Source organism: Anolis carolinensis, unplaced genomic scaffold (assembly GCF_035594765.1).
Source record: "Anolis carolinensis isolate JA03-04 unplaced genomic scaffold, rAnoCar3.1.pri scaffold_7, whole genome shotgun sequence".
Classification (NCBI taxonomy): domain Eukaryota; kingdom Metazoa; phylum Chordata; class Lepidosauria; order Squamata; family Dactyloidae; genus Anolis; species Anolis carolinensis.
Genome location: NW_026943818.1, coordinates 31,742,186 through 31,759,591, shown reverse-complemented (window position 1 = coordinate 31,759,591; position 17,406 = coordinate 31,742,186). Strand labels below are relative to the sequence as shown.

The 17,406-nt window shown below is 40.2% G+C and overlaps 1 protein-coding gene across 3 annotated transcripts in view; it reads right to left on the bottom strand.

The window, feature by feature from the left end:
* atcay (ATCAY kinesin light chain interacting caytaxin) overlaps positions 1-17,406 on the bottom strand; it is a 22,688-nt gene that overhangs the window by 1,055 nt on the left and 4,227 nt on the right. Inside the window, exons 1-12 of one of the 3 annotated variants that reach the window (XM_062960534.1) lie at positions 14,444-14,700; positions 12,402-12,457; positions 9,390-9,614; positions 7,982-8,167; positions 6,974-7,076; positions 6,762-6,893; positions 5,267-5,353; positions 5,050-5,148; positions 4,109-4,144; positions 3,924-3,959; positions 3,777-3,844; positions 1-1,189 (exon numbers count right to left, since the gene is read on the bottom strand). The exon at positions 1-1,189 is cut by the window's left edge and continues 1,055 nt beyond it. In XM_062960534.1, coding sequence (XP_062816604.1) covers positions 1,128-1,189; positions 3,777-3,844; positions 3,924-3,959; positions 4,109-4,144; positions 5,050-5,148; positions 5,267-5,353; positions 6,762-6,893; positions 6,974-7,076; positions 7,982-8,167; positions 9,390-9,614; positions 12,402-12,435 — 1,068 coding nt within the window. In that variant the 5' untranslated portion in view covers positions 12,436-12,457; positions 14,444-14,700 and the 3' untranslated portion in view covers positions 1-1,127. Of the gene's footprint in view, positions 1,190-3,776; positions 3,845-3,923; positions 3,960-4,108; positions 4,145-5,049; positions 5,149-5,266; positions 5,354-6,761; positions 6,894-6,973; positions 7,077-7,981; positions 8,168-9,389; positions 9,615-12,401; positions 12,458-14,443; positions 14,701-17,406 lie in introns of those variants that run through there. The other 2 variants (XM_062960532.1, XM_062960533.1) reach the window with 2 other exon arrangements.

Below are 17,406 nucleotides of genomic sequence, written 5' to 3'. Positions count from 1 at the left end.
CTACCTACCTTGAATGGGAGCTTAGCGCAGCCTAACATGGCTGCCGCTCCCCGGCCAATCAGAAGCTTCCACGATGGACACAAAGGTGGGGGCTAATGTCCTCTCCGTCCACAAGGAAGATGGCCATACAAGCCCGGTGTGTAGTGATTGCGCATGCGCGTCCGCCATTTTAGAAACATTTAGAATCATTACGAATTTTCGGAAATATCTGAAATTTTTGGGTGAAAAAAATCGGAAATACTTTCTATATTGAAGCGCCAGCGCCCCCTACTTTAGAAACGAGAATTGAAACATTTTTTCATTGATCGGACATGCCTATTACACACACATGCACATGTAATGTCCGTTTGTGAGGGACCTCATATCTCCCAAACTATGTCACCGATTGCTTCAAAACTCGGACACAACGTAGAATTCAAACTGGCGAGTGTTTTAAGGTATTCACATGCCTACTATCACACACCTGTCACACCTGAGACAGGTAAAACTTGTGCTTTCCTGCAGGGTTGTCTGCGTATGCCCGATCCGGTTATTCTAAATTCAATGCCTGTCTCCAAATCCTGCTTCGGAAAAAGATTTTGCGTGTCCATGAAACCGTGAGAGGCGGGAAGTCCGATTCCCCGCACGGTCGTCACAACGCTTCCATGTTCTTACACCCAACGGTTTAACGTCTCTTGGGCTGAGTGTTTCGAAAACAGAGCAGGATACACAAGTGTGATATATTTTACAGAACGTCCGTTCGATTCCTCGTTGTGACATTAGATATATTTTTCCTTCCCGTTCGGATAAATCTTCCTCCCCGTTCTTTTGCTTGCTAAAGGACATATGTGTCCTCAAGTGTTAGCAGCTTGAGTGGTATCCTTGGAGACGATTGTCCAAGGTCTTCCGGCATCCTCGTGGTTCCCTCCCCGAAGATATTTGCATTTCTATTCATGGACAACTGAGAACGGGAAAAGAATGGAATCGTCCATCACCGTCCCGTATCTCCTTGAAGAGCGAGCAGCGTAAAAACAAATCCCCAAGATACAGAGAGCCGAGACGTCAAAGTTGGTTGTCCGGGACGTCTGTGTTGACGTGGTGAGGATGAGATGGTCACGGGAGGTCTTCCACACACCGGAAAAGGGCATTTACAAGTGGTCGGGATACATGAGACCCGCCTCTCCGTCCGCCGGCCTCTCTTCACGACATGCTGAAGGAGGAGGGAACAACACAGAGTTGTTAATATCTAAAGAAGACCGGTTGTTAGTTTATTTATTTATTACAGTATTTATATTCCGCCCTTCTCGCCTCAAACGGAGGTCATGAGTTCGAAACCAGCCTGGGTCGGAGTATTATTTATTTATTTATTTATTTACATCACTTTTGCCCCCGAGGGGACTCAAAGCGGCTTACAATAAATAGGCAAAAATTCAATGGCTAAAAACAATCTACAAAACAACAATTCATATAAAACAGATACCATTGCAAAAAAAAAAAATCACATTATATAAAATTTTAAACATGTCCAAGATTAGAGTAATAATAATAATAATAACAGAGTAAAATAAATGTAAAAGTAACAATAATAGAGTGAAATAATATATGTAATAATAATAATTCATAGAATAAATAATAAATAATAATAGAGTGAGCTCCCGATCATTCATAGCCCAGCTCGTTGTTGACCTAAGCAACCCGAAAGACAGTTGAATCTGTCAAATAGGAAATTTAAGTCGCGCTTTTTATGTGGGAGGCTAATTTAATTAATTCATGAAAATATTTCATCGTGCGAAAGAATGAGGAAGTACTACCATCAAGGGCTCAGGCTCACAAGTGGATGATGAGGGCGGTTTATAAATAAAATACGTATTTATTATTATGATATTATAATTAAAGACAGGATCCGACCTCAAAAAAAATATCTTTCAGTGTGCAAAAGAATGAGGAAGTACTACCATCAAGGGTTCGGGCTCACAAGTGGACGGTGAGGACGGATTATAAATAAAATACGTATTTATTTATTATTATGATATTATAATTAAAGACGGGATCCGACCTCAAAAAAATATATCTTTCAGCGTGCGAAAGAATGAGGAAGTACTACCATCAAGGGTTCGGGCTCACAAGTGGACGGTGAGGACGGATTATAAATAAAATACGTATTTATTATTATGATATTATAATTAAAGACGGGATCCGACCTCAAAAAAATATATCTTTCAGCGTGCGAAAGAATGAGGAAGTACTACCATCAAGGGTTCGGGCTCACAAGTGGACGGTGAGGACGGATTATAAATAAAAATACGTATTTATTATTATGATATTATAATTAAAGACGGGATCCGACCTCAAAAAAATATATCTTTCAGCGTGCGAAAGAATGAGGAAGTACTACCATCAAGGGTTCGGGCTCACAAGTGGACGGTGAGGACGGATTATAAATAAAATACGTATTTATAATTATGCTATTATAATTAAAGACGGGATCCGACCTCAAAAAAATATATCTTTCAGCGTGCGAAAGAATGAGGAAGTACTACCATCAAGGGTTCGGGCTCACAAGTGGACGGTGAGGACGGATTATAAATAAAATACGTATTTATTATTATGCTATTATAATTAAAGACGGGATCCGACCTCAAAAATATATATCTTTCAGCGTGCGAAAGAATGAGGAAGTACTACCATCAAGGGTTCGGGCTCACAAGTGGACGGTGAGGACGGATTATAAATAAAATACGTATTTATTATTATGCTATTATAATTAAAGACGGGATCCGACCTCAAAAATATATATCTTTCAGCGTGCCAAAGAATGAGGAAGTACTACCATCAAGGGCTCAGGCTCACAAGTGGACGGTGAGGACGGATTATAAATAAAATACGTATTTATTATTATGCTATTATAATTAAAGACGGGATCCGACCTCAAAAATATATATCTTTCAGCGTGCCAAAGAATGAGGAAGTACTACCATCAAGGGCTCAGGCTCACAAGTGGACGGTGAGGACGGATTATAAATAAAATACGTATTTATTATTATTCTATTATAATTAAAGACGGGATCCGACCTCAAAAAAATATATCTTTCAGCGTGCGAAAAAATGAGGAAGTACTACCATCAAGGGTTCGGGCTCACAAGTGGACGGTGAGGATGGATTATAAATAAAATACGTATTTATTATTATGCTATTATAATTAAAGACGGGATCCGACCTCAAAAAAATATATCTTTCAGCGTGCGAAAGAATGAGGAAGTACTACCATCAAGGGTTCGGGCTCACAAGTGGACGGTGAGGATGGATTATAAATAAAATACGTATTTATTATTATTCTATTATAATTAAAGACGGGATCCGACCTCAAAAAAATATATCTTTCAGCGTGCGAAAGAATGAGGAAGTACTACCATCAAGGGTTCGGGCTCACAAGTGGACGGTGAGGACGGATTATAAATAAAATACGTATTTATTATTATGATATTATAATTAAAGACGGGATCCGACCTCAAAAATATATATCTTTCAGCGTGCGAAAGAATGAGGAAGTACTACCATCAAGGGTTCGGGCTCACAAGTGGACGGTGAGGACGGATTATAAATAAAATACGTATTTATTATTATGCTATTATAATTAAAGACGGGATCCGACCTCAAAAAAATATATCTTTCAGCGTGCGAAAGAATGAGGAAGTACTACCATCAAGGGCTCGGGCTCACAAGTGGACGGTGAGGATGGATTATAAATAAAATACGTATTTATTATTATGATATTATAATTAAAGACGGGATCCAACCTTGTTTCGTGCTCCTCCGCTGGCAGCGCAGGCCTGGATGGGAAGAGGAAACAAACAAAGGGAAACAGCTAAAGGGTTGTTGTTGGCTTGCAGGAAACACGGTGATTGGCAACCCCGGAACAGGACAGGAAAGGGGGAGGGGCCTACCTCTCTCTCTCGGCCACTTCCTGCTTCTCTTCCGCCCTGTAAGAAGAAATAAACTTGCTAAAATATTCTGATTTAATTTGATTTCATTGTGCCACAATATGGCGATAATAAAGCTATAAAGAATTTCCTCTATGCTGACGATCGTGCCATCACAGCCCAAGTGGAATAAAGTCCTTCAGTCTTACCTTTCTTTCCTGGCCCTGTTCCGCTCCTCTTCGAACCTGTGTATTGATGGGAAAAAAAGACATTTATAATAATAATAATAATAATAATTATTATTTAGTATTCTTTTTAATATCGTATTTATTCCATTGACATTTATTCTATTCCACTCTCGTTCGATTTTTTTTGCTTTCCTGTAGGAAAGCATAATAATAATGATAATAATAATAATGGGAAAGAAAGACATTTGTATAGTATTCTTTTTCATATAGTATTTATTCAATTGTCATTCCGCTCCCAATTTATATGCATTCCTGTAGGAAAACATAATAATAATAATAATAATAATAATAATAATAATGGAAAAGAAAGACATTTATATAGTATTCTTTTTCATATAGTATTTATGCCATTGAAATTTATTCTATTCCGCTCCCGTTCAACTTCGTTTGCTTTCCTGTTGGAAAGCATAATAATAATAATAATAATAATAATAATAATAATAATAATAATAATAATAATGTGCTTGTTTCAGCAGCACATATACTAAAATTGGAATGACACAGAGGAGACAACAACAACAACAACAACAACAACAATAATAATAATGGGAAAGACATTTATATCGTATTCTTTTTAATATAGTATTTATTCCATTGACATTTATTCTAGTCCGCTCTCGTTCAATTTATTTGCTTTCTTGTAGGAAAGAATAATAATAATAATAATAATAATAATAATAATGGGAAAGAAAGATATTTATATCGTATTCTTTTTAATATAGGATTTATTCCATTGACATTTATTCTATTCCGCTGCCGTTCAATTTATTTGCTTCCAATAATAATAATAATAATAATAATAATAATAACAATAATGATCATTATCATCATCATCATGCTTTGGAGGAGAAGAAAACCATAACGGTGAGGAACCTCAACAAAGTCCAGACCCCAACACTCACTGTAGGATGCAGTCCGGGATCTGGACGTGCTCCATCGGGATGTTCTGGGCCAACTCTTCCAAGGTGTGGACATACTGGATTTTGTTGATGAATTTCACGCTGGAGAGACACAAACACACATCTCTGAAGACCTTCTAGCCTTCTGCAATGATGACTTAGTTCTAAGATTGAACAGGTTGTGGACGTCCCACCAGGAGATGACCATGGCCCCGCTCACCTGATGAAGGGCCGCGAGATGGCCAGGACTGTCCGGATGAACCAGGAGGGATGGACGATGATCAAGGCCTTCAGGTTTTTCCGTAATCTGTCCAAAAAGAGAGAGTCCAAGAGGAGAGTTGGTGACACAAACCCAGAAGAAGGTGGGAGATGATAGATAGGGAAGAAAATCAGCATCTACCTACCTACCTTACTATCTGTCTGTCTCTCTATTTATTTATCCATCTATCCATATCCATCCATCCATCTATGCATCCATCCATCCATCTGTCCATTCATCTATCCATCCATCTGTCCATCCATCCATCCATCCATTCATCCATTCATCTATCCATCCATCTGTCCAACCCATCAGTCCATTCATCTACGCATCCATCTATCCATCCATCCATCCATCCATTCATCTATCCATCCATCTGTCCATTAATCTATCCAGTCATCCGTCTATCAATTCATCTATTTGTCCATCCCTCCTATCCACCCATCCATCTGTCTGTCTGTCCATCCATCCATCCATCAATCTATCTATCCGTCCATCTATCTACTCTTGCATCCATCCATCCATCCATCCATCCATCCATCCATCCATCCATCCATCCATCCATCTACGCACCCATCTAAACATCCATCCATCCATTCATCTATCCATCCATCTGTCCAACCCATCAGTCCATTCATCTATCCAGCTATCCATTTATCTATCTGTCCATCCATCCATCCATCCATCTATCCATCCATCCGTCTATTCATCTATCCATCCATTCATCTGTCCATCCATCTGTCCATTAATCTATCCAACCATCCGTCCATCAATTCATCTATTTGTCCATCCCTCCTATCCACCCATCCGTCTGTCTGTCCATCCATCCATCCATCCGTCCATCCATCTATCTATCCATTCATCTACCCATCCATCTATCTACTCATGCATCTATCCATGCATCCATCCGTCCGTCCGTCCATTCATCTATCCATCCATCCATCTATCCATCCATCCATCCATCCATCCATCCATCCATCCATCCATCCATCTACGCATCCATCCATCCATCCACGCATCCATCTACACATCCATCTATCCATCCGTCCATCCATTCATCTATTTGTCCATCCCTCCTATCCACCCATCCATCTGTCTGTCTGTCCATCCATCCATCCATCCATCCGTCCATCCATCTATCTATCCATTCATCTACCCATCCATCTATCTACTCATGCATCTATCCATCCATCCATCCGTCCGTCCGTCCATCCATCTATCCATCCATCCATTCATCAATCCATCCATCCATCTAATCCATCCATCCATCCATCCATCCACGCATCCATCTATCCATCCGTCCATCCATCCATCTATCCGTCCATTCATCTACGCATCCATCTATCCATCCACCCATCTATCCGTCCGTCCATCTATTCACTTATCCATCCATCCATCCATCCATAGAATCATAGAATCCTACAGTTGGGAGAGACCCCGTGGATCCGTTTCTCACCTCCTGTCAATCATCTGGTAGCACTTTTTCAGCCAGCCGATGCCGGGCATCCTCCGGCGTGGGGTGGCCCCGTTCAGGTAGACGATCATGTAGTCCTCGGCCACCAGCAGCTCGAGGCTACTGATCACGTAGCTGTGGGGAGAGAGGCGGATAAGGTTGCTCACAGGAAGATGTTCTCCAAGATGGAGAAGAAGGAGGAGAAGGCTACTCACAGGAAGAGGTTCTCCATGATGTAGTGGTAGTCGGGGAGGCCGCTGTCGGGCAGGTAGCAGGCGGCGAAGACGATGATGGCGTTGAGGCCCTCGCCGTAATAACCTGAGACGGAGAGAATATTTACAAGTATTTGAGACATGTCACTTGAGTATTAAGCAACGTTAGCGCAGCGGAAGCGTGCTGGGCCCATAACCAAATGTCAGTAGTAGTATGAAAGACAATGGAGCGCAGAATGAAGCGACAGAAAATTTCGTGTTTGTCATTGCGTGAGCGCCATTGTATCCCACGTCCCATTCTGTACAGAAAATTCTGTGTTTGTTGTTACGTGAGCCCCATTGTATCCCACGTCCCATTCTGCGCAGAAAATTCCGCGTTTCTCGTTGCGTGAGCCCCATTGTATCCCACGTCCCATTCTGCGCAGAAAATTCCGCGTTTCTCGTTGCGTGAGCCCCATTGTATCCCACGTCCCATTCTGCGCAGAAAATTCCGCGTTTCTCGTTGCGTGAGCCCCATTGTATCCCACGTCCCATTCTGCGCAGAAAATTCCGCGTTTGTCGTTGCGTGAGCCCCATTGTATCCCACGTCCCATTCTGCGCAGAAAATTCCGCGTTTGTCGTTGCGTGAGCCCCATTGTATCCCACGTCCCATTCTGCGCAGAAAATTCCGCGTTTCTCGTTGCGTGAGCCCCATTGTATCTCACGTCCCATTCTGCGCAGAAAATTCCGCGTTTGTCGTTGCGTGAGCCCCATTGTATCCCACGTCCCATTCTGCACAGAAAATTCTGCGTTTGGAGTTGCGTGAGCCCCATTGTATCCCACGTCCCATTCTGCGCAGAAAATTCCACGTTTCTCATTGCGTGAGCCCCATTGTATCCCACGTCCCATTCCGCGCAGAAAATTCCGCGTTTCTCGTTGCGTGACTCCCATTGTATCCCACGTCCCATTCTGCGCAGAAAATTCCGCGTTTGGAGTTGCGTGACCCCCACATCCGTGGTTCTGTTTCCTCACCTCCGTGGGTGACCACTTTCATGTAGGGCTTGATCATCTGCAGGTCGATGCGGTGCTCCTGCTCGCCGATGATGACCGTCCGCCACAACCGCCCGTTGCTGGTGCTCCCGTCCTCCGCCGCCCCGTCCCCGAACAAGTCCGCGCTGTCGCCCGGCATGTTCTTGGCGGTGGCCACGGGCGTGTCGTCTGGAAAACAGAGGGAAAACAAAGGTCGGTTAAATTAGCCTCCCAGAATAAAGCGGTACCTAGATACTGGCGGTTCAAACCCGGGTCGGGGTGAGCACCCTGCCCACCTAGCAGACCGAGAACAGAAACGTGGGTAGATCAATAGGTATAGCTTTAAAAAGTGGGGAGGCAATATAAGGCACTCATAAAAGTGGGGAGGTCGAAACGACAAAGCTCCTCAGCATGGAGCCTTTGCTTCAGGTAAGCCTTGTCTTAGATTGCACTAGGAAGCTGAGTGTGTGCTTGACTCCGCAGTTAAAGGCTAGATGCTTTGTTGGGGGCAACAGAAAGCTGTGTGAGTGTTTGTTTTGAAGGCGAGGCTCGGGACTTCAGTCGACTGAGAATTTGTTTTCTGTTGTTGGAGGACACCACAAGTGACATATGTACTGGTAAGCCTTGCCTTAGATTGCATTAGAAAGCTGAGTGTGTGCTTGACTCCATAGTTAAGGACTAGCTGCTTTTTGGGGGGCAACAGAAACACTGTTTTGAAGGCTCGGCTCGGTATTTCAGTCGACTGAGAGTTTGTTTCCTGTTGTTGGAAGAAGCAACAAGTAAAATATGTACTGGTAAGCCTTGTCTTAGATTGCTCTAGAAAGCTGAGTGTGTGCTTGACTCCGCAGTTAAAGGCTTTGTTGGAGGCAACAGAAAGCTGTGTGTTTGTTTTGAAGGTGAAGCTAGGTACCGCCATCAATTGAGAGTTTGTTTTCTTTTGTTGGAAGAAACAACAAGTAACATATGAACTGGTATGCCTTGTCTTAGATTGCTCTAGGAAGCTGAGTGTGTGCTTGACTCTGCAGTTAAAGGTTTTGTTGGAGGCAAAGAAAGCTGTGTATTTGTTTTGAAGGCGAGGCTAGATACTTCAGTCGATTGAGAATTTGTTTCCTGTTGTTGGAGGAAACCACAAGTGACATATGTACCGGTAAGCCTTGTCTTAGATTGCACTAGAAATCTGAGTGTGTGTTTGACTCCGCAGTTAAAGGCTTTGTTGGAGGCAACAGAAAGCTGTGTGTTTGTTTTGAAGGTGAAGCTAGGTACCGCCATCAATTGAGAGTTTGTTTTCTTTTGTTGGAAGAAACAACAAGTAACATATGAACTGGCAAGCCTTGTTTTAGATTGCTCTAGGACGCTGAGTGTGTGCTCAGTGACATACGTACCCGGATGGTCCTTTAAACTGTTTGCTTACCCTCCCATTCCAGTTCGTTCCCGTTCCCGAGGAACTCGAGGGAGTCAGTCTCGTCGGGGGTCTCGATGTCGTCGACGTTGATGTCCAGATCGTCAGGAGTGTCGAGGAAATCATCTGACAGGAGCGAGCCCTCGCTCTGGTCCAAAGATATGTTGATCTCGGGGGCCACCAGCGTCTTCCGCTTATGATGCGCCCCGTTACTAAAATTTAACGTGTTCGGAGGAGCTGCAGGTGGGGAAAAAATAAGACAGGAAACAGATCAGAACTGTAAACAATTAACAAGGACAGACAAAACATAAACAGAGGTAAAGGCTTTCTCTATATTTTCCATCTCCGGCATCTGGAGCCTGTGCTCGACTCCGGTCGCAAAATTTTCCATGCCGAGGAGCTTTGTCGTCCTCAGACGTCATCCCGATCAAATCACCGGCATGTCCTTATGGGCTCATTTCATTACCTCCCTGTTTAGAGCAGTACCTATTTACCTACCCACATTTCTGTTTTCGATCTGCTAGGTGAGCAGGGAGCTGGGGCTGACGGCGGGTGCTCACCCCAACCTGGGCTTGAACTGCTGACCTTTCTGTGGCATTATTAATACATTTATTATTTTACTCTATTTTATTGCATTTATTATTTTACTGCATTTATTATTATTATTATTATTATTATTATTATTATTATTATTATTATTACATTAATTATTTTACTCTATTATTGTTGTTACTTTTACCTTTATTTTACTCTATTTTTATTATTGTTAATACATTTACTATTTTACTCTATTTATTATTACTACTACATTTATTATTTTACTCTATTAATTATTACTACTACATTTATTATTTTACTCTATTATTGTTACTTTATTTTACTCTATTTTTATTATTGTTAATACATTTATTATTTTACTCTATTAATTATTACTACTACATTTATTATTTTACTCTATTATTATTGGTATTGTTACATTTATTATTTTGCTCTATTAATTATTATTATTACATTTATTATTTTACTCTATTATTGTTGTTACTTTGACATTTATTTTACTCTATTTTTATTATTGTTAATACATTTATTACTTTACTCTATTAATTATTACTACTACATTTATTATTTTACTCTATTATTATTGGTATTGTTACATTTATTATTTTGCTCTATTAAATATTATTATTACATTTATTATTTTACTCTATTATTGTTGTTACTTTGACATTTATTTTACTCTATTTTTATTATTGTTAATACATTTATTATTTTACTCTATTATTTTACTGCATTTATTATTATTATTACATTTATTATTTCACTTTCTTATTATTAAAAGGACACATAAGCACATTGATATTGAAGAAGATGAAAATAATGATTTAATCAGAGTTGAACAGTCGTATCTTTAATTACAGTTTGATGTAAAGATTCAAAAACGGTTAAACGACTGAGGCCTCAATTAATGTAATTTTATTGGTATCTCGGCTTATACTGGAGTCAATGTTTTCCCAGTTTTTTGTGGTAAAATTAGGTGGTAAAATTGGCTTATATTCAGGTCGGCTTATACTCAAGTATACTCGTTCCATGACCAAGCTCTTAACTCAAAAATGCTCTTATCACAGAGCAAATGTTCACATTTAAATGCTATGAGGCGGAAGCATCACTTTCTCCTTCCATGCCATCTCCATCTCTCATTCTCTCTCTCTCTCTCTCGCTTCCAAAAGCTAAACATACCGGGAATAGGAACAACACAAAATAAACTAACCCAAAATTCCTCAAAACGGACGAGAGCAAAGCGGAAAGTGATCTTGCAAAGTGGACAAGAGCACGAGGCCCTTGAAGCCCTGGATTTCGGGGCTTGCTCTTAACTCAAGACATTGCTTTTATGTCAAAGTCACACAAAGGATGAGCTCTCTCTTTCGACCGGTAGCTTGGACATGTCCCAAGAAGATCAGACTCATTGGAGGCTGCGCCCTGGAAGCCCTGACACTTGCTCTTAACTCAAAACATTGCTCTTATGTCAAAGTCACACAAAGGATGAGCTCTCTCTTCCGACTGGTAGCTTGGACATGTCCCAAGAAGATCAGACTCATTGGAGGCTGCGCCCTAGAAGCCCTGGCGCTCGCTCTTAACTCAAGACATCGCTCTTATGTCAAAGTCACACAAAGGATGAGCTCTCTCTTTCGACCGGTAGCTTGGACATGTCCCAAGAAGATCAGACTCATTGGAGGCTGCTCCCTGGAAGCCCTGGTGCTCGCTCTTAACTCAAAACATCGCTCTTATGTCAAAGTCACACAAAGGATGAGCTCTCTCTTTCGACTGGTAACTTGGACATGTCCCAAGAAGATCAGACTCATTGGAGGCTGCTCCCTGGAAGCCCTGGTGCTCGCTCTTAACTCAAAACATCGCTCTTATGTCAAAGTCACACAAAGGATGAGCTCTCTCTTTCGACCGGTAGCTTGGACATGTCCCAAGAAGATCAGACTCATTGGAGGCTGCTCCCTGGAAGCCCTGGTGCTCGCTCTTAACTCAAATCATCGCTCTTATGTCAAAGTCACACAAAGGATGAGCTCTCTCTTTCGACCGGTAACTTGGACATGTCCCAAGAAGATCAGACTCATTGGAGGCTGCTCCCTGGAAGCCCTGGCGCTCGCTCTTAACTCAAAACATTGCTCTTATGTCAAAGTCACACAAAGGATGAGCTCTCTCTTTCGACTGGTAACTTGGACATGTCCCAAGAAGATCAGACTCATTGGAGGCTGCTCCCTGGAAGCCCTGGCGCTCGCTCTTAACTCAAAACATTGCTCTTATGTCAAAGTCACACAAAGGATGAGCTCTCTCTTTCGACTGGTAACTTGGACATGTCCCAAGAAGATCAGACTCATTGGAGGCTGCGCCCTGGAAGCCCTGGCGCTTGCTCTTAACGCAAAACATCGCTTTTATGTCAAAGCAAAACCAAAGGGAAAGACAACAACAACACATTGCTGGCAGAAATATACATTTCCCAGTACCGTTACTCACCGAGTGTCTCGTTCGGGCCGCCCAAGGAGTCCATCCCTGCTTCTTCGGGGAGCGGCCTGCAGACGTGAAGAGAAACATAGCTAGCACACGTTTCCCCGTCCCACATATGTGCATACATCCCTTTTATGTTATAATCCTGCATACATAATGGCTCGGATTACCGGATAATCCCCTGGATTCTCAAACGCCGGTTGGCTTGTGTGTTACGAAATACATTCAGCTTCCTAAAGCAATCTAAGACGAGGCTTACCATTACATATGTCACTTGTGGTTTCTTCCAACAAAAGAAAACAAACTCTCAATTGTAAGAGAGTGTGTATAAATATGTATATGTGCATATGTGTGTACGTGTACACACATGTATGCACACACACATATATGAAGTGTCTGTGTGTGTATATGTGTCTATATATGTGCATCTATACATACGTATGTATGTGTATATAGGTATGTGTGTATCTATATATATGAAGTGTGTGTATGTATGTATGCGAATATATATATGTGTGTGTATACATATGGGTGTGTGTATATATATGAAGTGTGTGCATGTATGTATATATGCATGCATGTTTGTGTGTAGATATATGTGTGTATATGAAGTGTGTGTATGCATGTATATATGAATGCCTGTATATATGTGTGTGTATATATATATATATATATATATAGGTGTATATACAAGAAGTGTGCGTATGTATATGTATGTGTACATATAACTACGTATATATGTATGTGTGTGTATATATATATATATATATATATATGAGTGTGTGTATATACAAGAAGTGTGCGTATGTATATGTATGTGTACATATAACTACGTATATATGTATGTGTGTGTATATATATATATATATATATGAGTGTGTGTATATACAAGAAGTGTGAGTATGTATATGTATGTGTACATATAACTACGTATATATGTATGTGTGTGTGTATATATATATATATATATATATATATATATGAGTGTGTGTATATACAAGAAGTGTGAGTATGTATATGTATGTGTACATATAACTACGTATATATGTATGTGTGTGTATATATATATATATATATGAGTGTGTGTATATACAAGAAGTGTGCGTATGTATATGTATGTGTACATATAACTACGTATATATGTATGTGTGTGTATATATATATATATATATATATATGAGTGTGTGTATATACAAGAAGTGTGAGTATGTATATGTATGTGTACATATAACTACGTATATATGTATGTGTGTATATATATATATGAGTGTGTGTATATACAAGAAGTGTGAGTATGTATGTGTATATATATGTATGTGTACATATAACTGTATATATGTATATATGTATGTGTGTGTGTGTATATATATATATATATACATGGGTGCGTGTATATACAAGAAGTGTGAGTATGTATGTGTATGTATATATATGTGTACATATATGTATATGTATATTTATGTATATGTTTATATATCTATATATATATGAAGTATGTGTGTGTGTGTATATATATATATATGTATACACACACACACACACATATATATATATATATATATACGCACACATACATATTAGACATGTCCAAAAAATCGTTTTGAATCATATATCGGAATTATTTCGGATTGTTCTCGCTTTTTGATACGCATTCCGAGACGTTGTCTCACAGCGCAACCAGCAATGTAATTCGAACCAATGTTGGCCCATTCCCTAATTGTCTCTTAATATTTCGTTAATTCCCCCCCCCCCCCAAATTTTAAATATATTTTTAAAAATATATTTTTTGTTTCTGCGTCCACATGGAAGATTGCCATACAAGCCCGGGGTGTAGCGATTGCGCATGCGCGTCCGCCATTTTAGAAACATTTAGAATCGTTACGAATTTTCGGAAATATCCGAAATTTTTGGGTGAAAAAAATCGGAAATACTTTCTATATCGAAGCGCCAGCGCCCCCTACTTTAGAAACGAGAATTGAAACATTTTTTTTCATCGATCGGAAATGCCTCATACATATACATACCTGGAGTAAACAAATGCAAATCCTTACCGCAATTCCAGAAGATCTTTTCCGTTATTATATAATGTCCTCAAAGGCTTTGCCTAGGTGTATACATCTATATCTATATACATCACAAGGCTCTCCTTCGCTGCTTCGATCTGTCCTCCGGACGCCTTCTGAGCATGCTCAGTGCATCCCTGCATCCCGGTCCCCGAGCATCCCAAACAACCCTCTCTATGGTCCGCCTTCGACAAAACAAAAACAGACGCGAAAAACCTTCTCTCTCTCTCTCTCGTTCCCTGCTTAGTTACATAACCCGGCCTCCCCTTGGGCCGCCTGCCAGTTTAATCACAGTTTACTGACTCCGAAGGGACTCAGACACGCTCCGGAAATGCGCAACCGATTTCTTTGCAAAGTCAATCCGTGAGGTTGTGAAGACCCTCCCTGATTGGCTACTCAACGCAATACAAGCTTGCTCATGGCAATATTAAACAGACAAGGGAGAGAAGTGATACACTCGCTCCTCGGACCTCGGAGTCCATCCTCCGGAGAACTACAGAGCCCTTTTGTTCCAAGGACACAATGGGCGCTCTGTCTCGGCCCAGCTGCCGGGTGCGAAAGGCGCTGGAGCAGACGGCCCGCCTCCCGTCTCCCTCGCCACTCAATCGGCGTGTCTATCAAAACCACATCTGCATTCGGAGATTCGGAGCGCATTCAGAAGACCTACAACATCGGTTATAGAATTCCAATACGTTGACGATATCATAATCTAAGCCCATTCCGAAGACCTACAACATTTATTAAATTAACCCAATACGCCGATGATAATGTCATCTAAGCCCATTCCGAAGACCTACAACATTTATTAAATTAACCCAATACGCCGACGATAACGTCATCTAAGCCCATTCCGAAGACCTACAACATTTATTAAATTAACCCAATACGCCGACGATAACGTCATCTAAGCCCATTCAGAAGACCTACAACATTTATTCAATTAATCCAATATGCTGATGATAAACTAATCTAAGCCCATTCAGAAGACCGACAACATTTATTACATTAATCCAATACGCCGATGATAACGTCATCTAAGCCCATTCCGAAGACCTACAACATTTATTAAATTAATCCAATACGTTGATGATATCATAATCTAAGCCCATTCAGAAGACCTACAACATTTATTAAATTAATCCTATACGCTGATGATAACGTAATCTAAGCCCATTCGGAAGACCTACAACATTTATTAAATTAATCCAATACGCTGACGATAACGTCATCTAAGCCCATTCAGAAGACCTACAACATTAATTAAATTAATCCAATATGCTGACGATAACGTAATCTAAGCCCATTCCGAAGACCTACAACATTTATTAAATTAATCCAATACGCCGATGATAACGTCATCTAAGCCCATTCCGAAGACCTACAACATTTATTAAATTAATCCAATACGCCGATGATAACGTCATCTAAGCCCATTCAGAAGACCTACAACATTTATTAAATTAATCCAATACGCTGACGATAACGTAATCTAAGCCCATTCCGAAGACCTACAACATTTATTAAATTAATCCAATACGCCGATGATAACGTCATCTAAGCCCATTCCGAAGACCTACAACATTTATTAAATTAATCCAATACGCTGACGATAACGTCATCTAAGCCCATTCCGAAGACCTACAACATTTATTAAATTAATCCAATACGCTGACGATAACGTCATCTAAGCCCATTCAGAAGACCTACAACATTTATTAAATTAATCCAATACGCTGACGATAACGTCATCTAAGCCCATTCCGAAGACCTACAACATTTATTAAATTAATCCAATACGCTGACGATAACGTCATCTAAGCCCATTCCGAAGACCTACAACATTTATTAAATTAATCCAATACGCTGACGATAACGTCATCTAAGCCCATTCAGAAGACCTACAACATTTATTAAATTAATCCAATACGCCGATGATAACGTCATCTAAGCCCATTCCGAAGACCTACAACATTTATTAAATTAATCCAATACGCTGACGATAACGTAATCTAAGCCCATTCCGAAGACCTACAACATTTATTAAATTAATCCAATACGCTGACGATAACGTCATCTAAGCCCATTCAGAAGACCTACAACATTTATTAAATTAATCCAATACGCTGACGATAACGTCATCTAAGCCCATTCCGAAGACCTACAACATTTATTAAATTAATCCAATACGCTGACGATAACGTCATCTAAGCCCATTCAGAAGACCGACAACATTTATTAAATTAATCCAATACGCCGATAATAACGTCATCTAAGCCCATTCAGAAGACCTACAACATTTATTAAATTAATCCAATATGCCGATGATAACGTCATCTAAGCCCATTCAGAAGACCTACAACATTTATTAAATTAATCCAATATGCCGATGATAACGTCATCTAAGGCCATTCAGAAGACCTACAACATTTATTAAATTAATCCAATACGCCGACGATAACGTCATCTAAGCCCATTCAGAAGACCTACAACATTTATTAAATTAATCCAATACATTGATGATAACGTAATCTAATCCCATTCAGAAGACCTACAACATTTATTAAATTAATCCAATATGCTGATGATAATCTAATCTAAGGCCATTCAGAAGATCTACAACATTTATTAAATTAATCCAATATGCTGATGATAATCTAATCTAAGCCCATTCAGAAGACCTACAATATTTGTTAAATTAATCCAATACGTTGACGATATCATAATCTAAGACCATTCAGAAGACCTACAACATCGGTTATAGAATTCCCATACGTTGACGATATCATAATCTAAGCCCATTCAGAAGACCTACAACAGAGGTCCTCAAACTTTTGAAGTGGAGGGCCGGTTCACAGTCCCTCAGACTGTTGGGGGGCCGGACTAGGATGAAATAGTCCAAAATTAGGATTGTTGTTGTTGTGTGCCTTCAAGTCATTTCAGACTTAGGTCAA